Genomic DNA, 11,841 nt, shown 5'->3' on the forward strand with positions numbered 1-11,841 from the left:
ATAAAATAATTATCAATATGACATTATTGTTTATTTATCTCTATTCTATAGCCATTATTTTGTACTTTGAAGAGATAAACATGAACTTTTTCTAAAATTGATGTGGAATTAAATAGTTGAACGTATATTAAAAACACGGTGAACATTTTTTGAAATACACGTTCACGTTCATGTTCATTTTTCATTTTCATATTATTTTAGAAAATGCTCACCGTGTTTTTTGAAAATGTTGAATGCATATTAAAAAAATATTGTGTATTATTATTCTTAAATTTCTACAAACATGCTTAACATATTAGTACATTTCTTGAATTTATTATTGTCAAACAATAATATTTAATACACGCTGAACAGTTTTTAAAATACAATATTGTCAATTTTAAAATTGTGCATTTAAAAAATAGAATAAAGATACACAATAATTGTTCGTGCTTATGGTCCTCAATGAAGATGCATAAATTTACACAATAATTTTTAATATATGTTAACTTTTTATATCCACATAAATTTTAGAAAAATTTCATGTTTATCTCTTCAAGGTACACAATAATGAAAATAGATAAAGATAAAAATAAAAAAAATCATATTGATAATTATTTTATTTTGTCATATGGGAAAATTTATGTATCATGAAAATTAAACAGAAACTTCACTCGGAAAAAGTAAGAAGCGGTACTTCAAAAATACTGTAGAAAACCTGTACAAAGCGATACGTGGAATCATGCGTATAAGTTGCTAGCTAGCAGTTAAATGTAAACCAAGCTGTGGCCTCTTGGTCCGCTTGTTTGTTAAGCAACCAAGAGGTCTGTGATTCAAACTCCCTTCATGCCAACTTGTGTTTATAATTTTGTGAGAATTAATTAAAGTACAGGCGCGTTCCGTAAAAAAAGACAGCGTGCGTCTAATGCCCGTAATGATTTTTCCGAGAATTAACTGAAGTCTAGGGGCATTTCTGTAAAAAAACTACACGCACAGCTCACGACGTGCCCGCCGCCATTGACATGTGGCCCGGCAACATGCTGGCATGCCATACGGGCACTTGATACGGCGGCATACGTCCAGATGCATCATATTTGAACGCCTAGACAAATTACGACACCATTTTTGTTTATTTTTCAAGTTTAGGCACCACACTGACCATGCCAGACTAGTTAGGGCATAGTGTATTTAACTCTTAGCAAAACCGCAATTCATTAGCTTTCCCGTATTAAAACTACACCCCTGCGCCTCGTTCGTGGCAGATCGGGACATTTGTAGGGAGTAAATCAGAAAACCACACCACCACTTCCCGGAGGGAAGAAGAAGCATCTCCTCAACCCGCCTGCGAGATGCGTCCCGCCGGTGCGGCCTCCGCCTCCACCGCCGGCGAGGATGGGAACGAGCGCGTGCTGAGCTACGGCGACGTCGTGCTCCTCCGCTCCGACCTTTCCATCCTCCGTGGTCCCCACTTCCTCAATGACCGCATCATCGCCTTCTACCTCGCCCACCTATCCGCCGCCTTCGAAGGCGACGACGACGGCGACCTCCTCCTCCTGCCGCCCTCCATACCCTACCTCCTGTCGAATCTCCCGGACCCGGACTCCGTCGCCGCCGTCGCTGAGCCGCTCCGCCTTGCCTCCCGCAGCCTCGTCCTCCTCCCCGTCAACGACAACCCCGACGCCTCGGTCGCCGAAGGCGGCTCCCACTGGACCCTCCTCGTCCTCGACGCCACAAACGGCGCCTCCCGCCCGCGCTTCGTCCACCACGACAGCCTCGGCGTCCTCAACTCCGACGCCGCGCGCCAGCTCGCCGCCGTGCTCCGCCCGCTGCTCCCCGGTGCCGCCTACGGGGCCCTGCTCGTCGAGGGCCCTACCCCGATGCAGGCCAACGGACACGACTGCGGCGTCTACGTCATTGCATTGGCCAGGGCTATCTGTAACTGGTGGAGGGACCGTCGAGGGCAGCAGCAGGAGGGTGGAGCAGATTGGTTCGACACGGTGAGGAAGGAGGTGGACGCCGAAAGCGTCAAGGCAATGAGGGCCGAGCTGCTGCACCTGATCGCTCGCCTCATCCAAGACAAGGAGGATGAGAAGAAGAACAAGGCCGGTGAGGGCCGCAAGGAAGATTGACCTCTTACTTGGTCAGTGTTCCAAGTTCTGTAGCAGCTTGCCTTAGTGTTGCCTGTTATGTTTTGAACGATTGATTTCGTAGTGTGCTTCAAAGTAGAAGAAATAGCGTAGAACAGAGCTTGTGTAAGTAAAGTTTTGGACGAGTTTCACAGTCAAATGTTAGTTCTCGAGTGTGGTCAATACTTAATACTGCGATATTAACCGTGCTTATGTTCGTAAGGTTTTGAAGTATAGTGGATCACACCTGTTGGAGTTCATGTCCTCTTTATGATAGCAGAGTAATTCTGTATATCTTAGTACTGTATAAGATGTGTTCCTGTTCTTTGCTCTTGGATGTTAATCGATCCCATGCACAAGTTCTTTTACTACTGCTCTTTGCTAAAATGTTGCAATAAGCATGTTAGCATGCATATTTCAGTTGCAAGCTTCAGCTATGTCTACTTTGCAATCCTTGGTTTACAAGACGACGCTGGAAACAGAGCTGACGAAATGCAGTTTGGGGGCAAGACAGGAAGAACAAAGCTATGACAGTTGAATGTCTATTCTGTTCTTCAGTTGTAGTGTACGTTTCTTCTGTTGGTGTGGCAGTCTAATTTTCTCAGCAGGCCTACCAGCATCATGTAACTATTCTTGCACATCTCTTGTGCCCTGCAAGAATTCTCTGAAGATGCATATACTTCCTTTCACCTGGAACATTTTCAGTGCTGTAAATTTCTGCTCCCATTTATATATTCATCTTATAAGAAACATGTTTCTTTGTACTTTTCTGTTTCTGGAACTTTCAGTACTCTATAATTAGCATGTTCATTTTGATCATTGAGGTGAAGTGACGATAAACAAACACTGTGATGTCGCACTCCGTCATTTCGGTTCTGTTTGATTGGTATTTGAATGATGAGGTTGTTTGCTGCAAAGTATTCTCTCGTATTGAATGTTTATAACATTTTGCTACAATGAATACAATGGGCTACTGTGGTGTGCAGTTTCCCTTACAGGCAAGAGTACATGTTCCAGATCTATGATACTCTGCAAAGTGAAACATGCAGACAGTGAGTACTGATGAGGTTAGCCATCTGGCGTTTACCTAACCCCTGGAGCCCAGACCTAACAGTCATGCATGCACCCCAACTATCTTCCTTTTCTCCTCTTATTGTCAACTCTGCAATTCAACTTCCTTCTTGCCCTTCCATTGCATCTACCAGTCTACGGTTGTGACTGAGTGAGCACAGAGCACAAGGGCCTAGGTACGCAGACCTTATATTTCCATTGTTTTTGTTGCTCAATTTATTTTGAATGGTTCTTCCTTACTCAAGTTGTTCATACGTGCATAACAGGAAAATTAAGTTAGCACTTTGAAGTTGCGTTGTTCATTAGTATGTTGCTGTTGTTGCTGCTTGATCAACCTTCACAATTCAGCTAAAAATTGCTTTATTTCGTAATTTAGTTGGTTCATTCATTCATGTTCTAATCTAGCAAGGTTCTTTACTTTGATCCTCCATTTCCTTTTACAAGGGTTTTCTCTTTTCTCTGTTGTCATCTCAAATTCTCAATGGTTTCATGCCCATACCTGTAATCTCCATTAAAAAGCACACACCTGTGTATTATTGTGCTCTGCTCATAAGTTAATGCAATCCCAGTCTCTTTCTTTAATTTGGTTCATATCTTGATATTTGATTTGCAATTTTCAGCACAAAATTTTCTGTTACTAGCTGAAAGATATTGATGATAAACTTGCTTTTCACGTAACCTAGCGTGATTGATTGGGTTTAGTAGTTCATGAATTTTCTCCCCTGCTCTTTTGTCAGTGGAAGATGCAAAGTCAAGAGAAGATAACACCTGTGAAGCCTGTAGCCTCCAGGCCTTTCTCCAGTTTCACTTCCTTCTCGAAGCTCTTGAAAGACTTCACTGCGACTGGTTCCGCGAAGATCACCTCTCCAGGAGAGACTGTTATAGTTAGGCGGCCGAAGGCAACACGTTTCGCACCGCCACCAAGTGATCTATCTGCAGGAGTTGCTGCAAGCATGGTCAGTGCTTCACTGAAATTCAGTTTATCCTTCTTCGGAATTTGGAAATAAAATTTGCGTTCATCTGATAGCGTCAAATGTTTGCTACTCACTCCGATCCATAATAATTGTCATTGTTTTAGTTCAAATTTTAACTAATACCACGACACTTGTTATGGATCTGAGGGAGTACTTCCCAAGAATGACACTTCAAATCAAGTATACCTATGTTCCATCTATTGGATGATTTTGAAAATATCCCTTGATCTTATAATGTTACCATGTTATAACATTGTGCCAAACTTCAGTTACAGGATGCTGGTTTAGATACCACACGTGAAAAAATGGTCATCGATCCAGAACAAGTAGTCTCCTGTGACCAGATGACGGCATTCCACGATATCAACAAACCAATTCACAGTGTGAAAAACCGTCTGTCCTATGATGGCTACAATTGGAGGAAGTATGGGCAGAAGCAAGTGAAAGGGAGCGAGTTCCCGCGGAGCTACTACAAGTGCACTCACCCAACCTGCCCTGTCAAGAGGAAAGTGGAGACAACAGTAGATGGCCAAATTGCGGAAATTGTGTACAACGGTGAACACAACCATCCCCAGCCCCATCCACCAAAAAAGCCAGTGTCATCGGCAAGTACAGAAGTTGTGGTCCCTGACGCCCATGGCAACAATGATGCTGGAGCAGAAAGCCAGCTAGGAGAGTGCAACCTCGCTCTTGTTTCAGATCCTGTTGCCGCGGCATTCAAAAGCAGCTGTGATTACGTCGATGAATTTGGAAACACTGGTCCGGTCTATCACTGCAACACAAGGTATGCTAATGTTATTTAATATCTGGATTCAAAACTTTTTTAGTTTCCAGAACATGTGGAGGTTGTGGGTTAGAATGCCAAAGATCATACTACAGTTATGTTTTTTAACGGTCACTTACAGTTACGTATTTATGGTATTCTGCTATGAACAAGCACCATGTCGTGGTTGCCAATTTGTTATCCCATAATGATGATGAAAATTATACTTACGAACTATTACTGCATTGTGCTACCCTTTGCAACACTGACTGGACTGCAACTTTGCGGTAATGAAGAAATAAATCCTAGGTGTCCTTGGTCCACTGAGCTGACTGCTGTAAACAATGCAGTGTGTCTACCTATTGAGATTCATGGGGTTTCCATCTTGGAGTGGAATACTAACTCTTAATGTACGAGAACTATGGTACAAAGTTTCGTATTTTGAGTTAAAACCTAGTACTACAGTATGGTCAGGAAAACAATAGTCTCTCAAGGTTCAGGTCTAGTCAGTAGCCGCAGCTGCAAAAATAGGAGGAATGTCTGTCAGACTTGTTGCTTGATTTTTGTTTTGTTTTCGAAATGAGTATGTCTAGTCAAGATTCTATATTGTGAAGAACGTATATGTAATGCATGTCATTGTTTTTGCTCATGTAACTATGCAAGTTACCTACATCTGTTTGAAATTTCCTTTTCAGCCCAAAGGAGAAGCAATCAAGTATCGCAAATGGCCTGCCTTCTTCTGGTGAGGCTGCTCCTGCATTCCAGCCTCCAACAGAATGCAGGTCGTCTGGGGATGCAGCATTCCGTTGGCGCAAGTATGGTCAGAAGGCTGTTAATGGTAATTCATTTCCAAGGTAATACAAATTGAGAACATAACAGCCACCTCCATGAATTCATACCCCTTGTGTTTTTCTTTCAGGCATAGTATAATTTTTGGGGTACATACCAGTTATGATATGTAGTGTTTGTGTTTAAGGTGTGAAACATAGAACTGCATTCAACAAACACAAGTAATATGAACTGAATTATAGAGCTACATCATCAACTCCTCTACCTGAAGACTTGTTTACATGTGGTTGCTGGATATGCAGGAGCTACTACAGATGCAGCACAGCAAGATGCAACGCACGCAAGTTCGTGGAGCGTTCATCGGACAATTCGCTGGTAACCACATATGAGGGAAAGCACAACCATGTGCAACTTCGATGAAGACGAAAGAAGAAAGTACAATGCTCTATAGTGTGTTTGTGATGATGATAAAATATTCAGATCGAAAAAGAATACAATATGTATCTTTCCCTTCATAATAGCGCTACCGAATGGCCATCCCAGACTAATGTATTCTGAAACTCAGTGATATTCTTGAGCAGCCGTGGACAAGTATTAGATATAATTTGAGACAAAAGAAGCTCGTTGAATCAAATCAATTTGTCCCACACGCAAGTATCAGGCACAAGATTACAATGAATAGGTCTAGCTCACTATAAAATCTCATCTCAGGTGCATAATTAGCTGGATTACAACACACACACACACACGCAGTCTAATATCAACCGAAAGTGGATACAGAAATCCCAGGGGGAACCAAGCAAGCCAACAGCGCATTGGAGCTCTTCCACCTTAAGATTTTACTCGGCACCATTGCCTGGATGCCTGCAAGGAAATAAATTATCATCCCAAAGGCAAAAAAAAAAAGGAAGGTACAAAAGCAAACAACTCTGATAACTGTCCTAACCTCCAAGATGTTGTCAGGTTTCGGGCTTTCCGGTCTAACTGGATGTTCTCTAGAGCAGTGGATGTACGCAATACTTCCTCCGAAAGATCATCCGCATCATATCCCCAGTTGTACTCATCTTTCCTTGTATTGGAAGCGGAAGAGCCCCCTCTTCGGTCTGAATGTCCAAAGCATTTATTTTCAAATTTATTTAGGAAAGAAACAGCATGGGTATGTGACAAGATGAATGAATTAAATGTCAGGTACCTGATGTCTGCGATGGTGGCATTTGCCTGGCAAATTAAAAGTCAAGTGTTAACCACATTTACAGGGAAGGGAAGACAAACCGCTGCAACAAAATTATAAAGGTGGAACATTGGTAGGTAAGTGATGCCCACCTTCCCATAGGAGGCATGCCAGCGACTGAAGATGAAGATGGTGGCCTCCTCATGTTCCGGTGCTCAGTATTCAATGTTGGCTCAGGTTCAGAATTGATCATTCTCCTACCAGCCATCCTCGTTTGAGACAAATTCTACACAACGGAATAATTTCAAGTAAACAAGTATGCACTGATGGCAGATAAAGGTTTTTATTGACTATATTTAGAGAATGATAATATAGATGTTATCAAGAAAATAGGAAAAGTATTTTGTAACTTCTACACTGAGATCCAAATCAAATACATTTAACTTCCTTACACAGTTAGGATATCCTTATTGAGCATCATAAGACTTGTTTACAAAATTAGAATGCCCTTACCAAGCCTCATAAATCCTTTTCTTATGGCTAGACATGCATTTTTTTGACAGATTGGTCAATCCACATACAAATACTAAATCAAGAAATGTGCCATTCATCAATTTAACACAGGCCCATTTTGATGAACTTCTGAGTAAGCAAGAGATTAACCTCATATTTAAGATATCCTTCAAGAACATCTAGAAGCATGGGACCACTCTCGGCGCTCCTGCTCCCTTCAGCCCCATTTTTGTTAGAGAAATCCTTTAGCTCATTCTTCCAAAAGTCCTTGGGCTGATTTACAGTACAAGGCACATTAGTGGATGCTGTGTTTTTTTATAAACGGGACTAGATCCATTAAATACAAGAAATGGTTACCAGATTACATTCTGGCAAATAAACTTTCATCGTGTGACTTAGCTGGGCCCACTCCAAGTATTCACCTATAAGTGCTGTTAATAACCTACCTGCAAGCAACAGAAACTCTAGAATGTGAACCACTCACATCCAACATAGTTTGCAAAAAACATTTTGCCGAATATTGATGACCTTCAACATTGAAGGCATATGTGATTGAGACTGGAAGCAACATAAACAAATGCAATAAGTTGCATTTTACAAATGCTTCTTTCAGTTAACATCAGTGCAGAAGCATGGCAGCTAAAGACTCATTCGTCAGTTGGTCATAACAGAGGAGAAACGAGGATAGATATTTCAGAAGTGCAGAAGAAAATGAAGAAGGTATGCAACAAGTCTAAGTAATTTGAGTTCCATTATTGTTAGCTAAAAACAGTTAACTAAGCTAAAATCTGCCAATATCTACAGCAGAGAAAAATATTATCATGCAATACAGTGTCGATTTAGTATACATCTGGAATATATATTCACCAGCAACAGTACAATCCTAGAGCGTTGCATATACCAGACCAGATCTGGCAACAGGTACAGTTTATTGATCCATTCACTAAGTACCATTTGTTGAAAGCACAAACCTGACGGTGAAGCATGCAGCTGCTTAGCACGGTCGTTGCAGCTACCAAGTAAAGCAGGATTCCCGCCATCTTCGTTCTCCTCTATCACACGGTCCTCCTCTTCTATAGCCTCAAACACACTTGCTCTCAGTTCAGCCTGGTCATGCAAGGCAACTGATGAGAAAAATATGATGTTTTGTGCCAGAATGAGCAATTCCATGTAGATCTAACAGCTCACGGAAGTGTGTAGATTTCGTTGAACATGGCCTAGGTTTAATATATAAGGAAGCAATGGGTGTAGATTTTATCGAACATAGCCTAGGTTTAATGGATAAGGAAACAACAACACATCTTCTGTTCTTCACCCAACAATTATATATGTAAACTTCTTGCATACATTTAACTGAACCAGACGCCCAACTGTTCTATGTCCTTACAGAAAAACAAAAGGAGCACTGCAAAAATAATAAGAAAAATAGAGAAACCGTTGATGCTTAACGCTTATATTGCAAACAAAGATGCCACCGCCTCGTCGCACTGAGATCATCTGGTGGTGCAGATAACTCACAAGAACATTTTCTGCAAGATAATGTAATTGAAACTGGAGAAGCTATAGTTACGCGAGCTATATTGCTGTTTGGCTGTCTAGCAATCTGAACAAGAAACGGAGCAGTAGCACCCACGCAAAAGCTGGACCCTCCCAAACTATGATGAAATGGTTCCATGTAGAATTTGAAACACATAGTGAATCTAACAGGAACGGGGCGCGCAGGGTCAAAACTTTCTACACACAGAGGGGTCATTTGCGCGCATTTCAGTTCCAATGGGGGGAAAAGAGACAAGATGTAGAAGATTCGGTGAAGGGGGTCGCGGAAGCACGAAATGTGGAGATCCTGGACGGATGCGCGAGAGAGAGGAGAGGTAGATCCGCCCTAGACCCTAGCCCTAGTGGATCGGAAGTGAGAAGGGGGTGGGGGAGTGACAGACCCTAATCTTGGCGAGGACGCCCTTCTTCTCGAGGGTGCGGGTGACGAGCGTCTTGAGCTCCATCATCTCCCGCGCGTAGTCGTCCATGTCGTCTCTTCCCTTCCCTCGGGGCGGCCTCCCTCCCTTCTCTTTTGTGCTCGGGGCGGGGGGAGGCGGAGCGGAGCTGCCCTGCGATGCGGGAGGAGGGAGAGAGATGGGAAGAAGAGGAGCAGTGAAGGGAGGGGTTCTCGTCTAAGTATTTACCAGACGACCCCCGCCGGTGAATTTATGACAAGCGGGTCCTCGAGATGCACGGATGTTGGAAGGGTTCAATACTCAATAGGGATTTTGACTTCATTTAATCTCCCCCTCGACCCATTTCAATCCCACTTCACCGCATCTTCAACGCGGGCCTCTAAAATAGACACGGTATACATCCGTGGACGCGTTCGGATAATGATACAGGAGCCGGACATTCAACCATGTACCTCAAATATCCACATACATTTTCAAGCGGAATTTGAACAAATCGGATGATTTTCATGCAAACTGGATGATTTTCATTTAAATTGGACAACATTCATTACATTTTCAACATATTTAATTAAACAAATGCATTTGGAAGTTAAGCTAATCGAAATCTTCGTCAGTGTTTGTCCTCCAAGTCCTTGTTGTTCCCCATGTCCAGCATCTTTGCCACCCGTGAGCTCTGGGAAGTGAAGTTGTGGGTCACCGGCGAGGAAGAGTAAGACATGAAACACATACGCCTTCGTCTTCCATGTCTCACTCTTCCTCGTCGGAGTCCATGGCCTGGACGTCGTCGGTGGAGGTGAGGTCCATGATGGACGTGAACGGGCCAACCTCGTTGTCGTAGCGGCCCGGGGCGAACCACAGCTGTCGGGCGTTCTAGTCCATAGCCACCACAGTCTCCTCGCTCACGAACTCGCCGTACATTTGGCCCTCCGCGGGAAGGGAGAGGTTGTAGCGGCACTGCTCCTACGCTTGCCGGAACGTCGACATCGGCAATCTTGGCTGCTCCTTCGCCATTACGGCGTTGAAGTGCACATGCGCCTGCTCCATGGTGAAGCCGACATAGATAGGTGCGGGCATTGGCTCGTCATCGAATGCCTCCTACATCATCGGGTCGCCGTCACTCACCTCCAGCAAGATCGTCGGCAAGCCAACCTCTATCCGCCGCGCGCGACAGGCCTGCTAGCGGGCCAAGTCGTGCTTCTACTAAGTCAAGAGGCTCTCCCACATCACTTTAGAGCTCGCGGTCATGGCGAAGGTGTTGCACAGAGGAGGAAAGGAAGCAGACGTGGTGTTGTGCAGATCGTGTCGGACATGGCAACGTATAAATAGTGGGTGCCGGTCATGCCAAGGAATGGGTTGTTTCAATGCGGATGCTGGAGTTGGTTTCTCGGTCGCCGCCCTGTTTAATGCCGACAGGCAGACAGACAGGCAACTGGTTTGAATGCGCTAGATAGTCGCCCGTCTTGTTCAGTCACGTCTCTCCGACATTGAACAGGCACGGAGACCAGGACACGACATGGGAAGCGCTCTCAACCGGTGCGCAGCTTCAATGCCGGCTCCAGTGACCTATCGCGCCCCTCTGGACTAGCATGATTGCGGCACGAAGAGCGGAGGTGCGTTCACATGGGAGAGGGTTTTGGGGTGGGACTGGGCTGTCGGACGCGTACGTGGTGGCATCTCCACTAACCTATCATGCCTTCTTTGGACCGGGCTATTCGAATGTTGTTAGGGCATATTTCTCCCTTAGTGGTTTTGGTGATTGATGTCAATGCATTTGCGGACTAATTGTGTGCATTGAGCATTTCAGATAATTTATCGTATGGCACAAGACGATTTGAACTCCTCTGGATATTTATGAAGACGGTGTTTTTCTTGCGTTTCTTTTTCGGTGGACTTGAGTCATAGGAACACCGTACTATTAAGAGGGGTCCGCTTCGAAAAGGTTTGGGTGGAATCAACACGTACATTATTCCCTTGCACCCTTGTTCTTTCCCGACAATTGAGCTTGTCCCTCCTTTGTGTTTGATCTTGTCAGAACAGACTAAGCGGTAGTACCGCTGTGCCCCACGGTAGTCCCGCTCCAGCAGTACTGCCATTGTGCAGTGCAGCTCCTACTTCCGCCTAATTTGAGGGTTCTGTAAACGGGCAGTAGTAGAGCGGCAGTACGCCGCGGTAGTACCGCTCCTGCAGTACTACGGGGCTAACTGCCTCTCAACTACCGCAGGCTTACTAGGCGCTCGCAGGCTAAGCGAAAGTACTGCTGCTCGCCATGGTAGTACTGCTCCAGCGGAACAACCACTGGCTAGTACCGCTTATTTTCTTTGTTTTGGACAGGTCTGTTCCATGGGCGGTAGTAGAACGACAGTCCCCGGCGGTAGTACCGCCAAGGGCGGCACTACCGCCCTGCCCTCCCCTACTCCCGCGAGTTTCGGCTGCAGTTCAACATCACGCGGTAGTACCGCTAGTGGGAGCGGTAGTACCGCTCCGGCGGCACTACCGTCCCCCT

General features: G+C 44.4%; 2 protein-coding genes across 2 annotated transcripts; one reads left to right on the forward strand and one right to left on the reverse strand.

The window, feature by feature from the left end:
- Nucleotides 1–1,233: 1,233 nt before the first annotated feature.
- Nucleotides 1,234–6,306, forward strand: LOC123120569 (WRKY transcription factor 44). Its single transcript, XM_044540575.1, has 8 exons — nt 1,234–2,085; nt 2,664–2,670; nt 3,092–3,157; nt 3,582–3,585; nt 3,914–4,132; nt 4,420–4,934; nt 5,609–5,767; nt 6,005–6,306. The coding sequence occupies exons 1-8, from the start codon at nt 1,329–1,331 to the stop codon at nt 6,120–6,122; spliced, it is 1,845 nt and encodes a 614-aa protein (XP_044396510.1). The 5' UTR covers nt 1,234–1,328; the 3' UTR covers nt 6,123–6,306.
- Nucleotides 6,297–9,569, reverse strand: LOC123120568 (protein TONNEAU 1b). The gene is made up of 8 exons (XM_044540574.1): nt 9,324–9,569; nt 8,358–8,493; nt 7,744–7,832; nt 7,537–7,659; nt 7,026–7,159; nt 6,895–6,920; nt 6,649–6,805; nt 6,297–6,566 (listed from the first exon to the last, which is right to left on the reverse strand). The coding sequence occupies exons 1-8, from the start codon at nt 9,408–9,410 to the stop codon at nt 6,542–6,544; spliced, it is 777 nt and encodes a 258-aa protein (XP_044396509.1). The 5' UTR covers nt 9,411–9,569; the 3' UTR covers nt 6,297–6,541.
- Nucleotides 9,570–11,841: the final 2,272 nt, after the last annotated feature.

This window comes from Triticum aestivum, chromosome 5D (assembly GCF_018294505.1).
Source record: "Triticum aestivum cultivar Chinese Spring chromosome 5D, IWGSC CS RefSeq v2.1, whole genome shotgun sequence".
In the NCBI taxonomy this organism is placed as follows: domain Eukaryota; kingdom Viridiplantae; phylum Streptophyta; class Magnoliopsida; order Poales; family Poaceae; genus Triticum; species Triticum aestivum.

Excerpts from the sequence above, each read along its gene's own strand:
- LOC123120569 (XM_044540575.1), top strand. The coding sequence starts at position 1,329 with ATGCGTCCCGCCGGTGCGGCCTCCGCCTCCACCGCCGGCGAGGATGGG. Across the intron at positions 4,133-4,419 it reads CAGGAGTTGCTGCAAGCATG|TTACAGGATGCTGGTTTAGA; the intron begins GTCAGTGCTTCA and ends GCCAAACTTCAG. Across the intron at positions 4,935-5,608 it reads GTCTATCACTGCAACACAAG|CCCAAAGGAGAAGCAATCAA; the intron begins GTATGCTAATGT and ends TTTCCTTTTCAG.
- LOC123120568 (XM_044540574.1), bottom strand. The coding sequence starts at position 9,410 with ATGGACGACTACGCGCGGGAGATGATGGAGCTCAAGACGCTCGTCACC. Across the intron at positions 7,833-8,357 it reads GCTGCATGCTTCACCGTCAG|GTAGGTTATTAACAGCACTT; the intron begins GTTTGTGCTTTC and ends TGTTGCTTGCAG. Across the intron at positions 6,567-6,648 it reads AACCTGACAACATCTTGGAG|GCATCCAGGCAATGGTGCCG; the intron begins GTTAGGACAGTT and ends ATTTCCTTGCAG.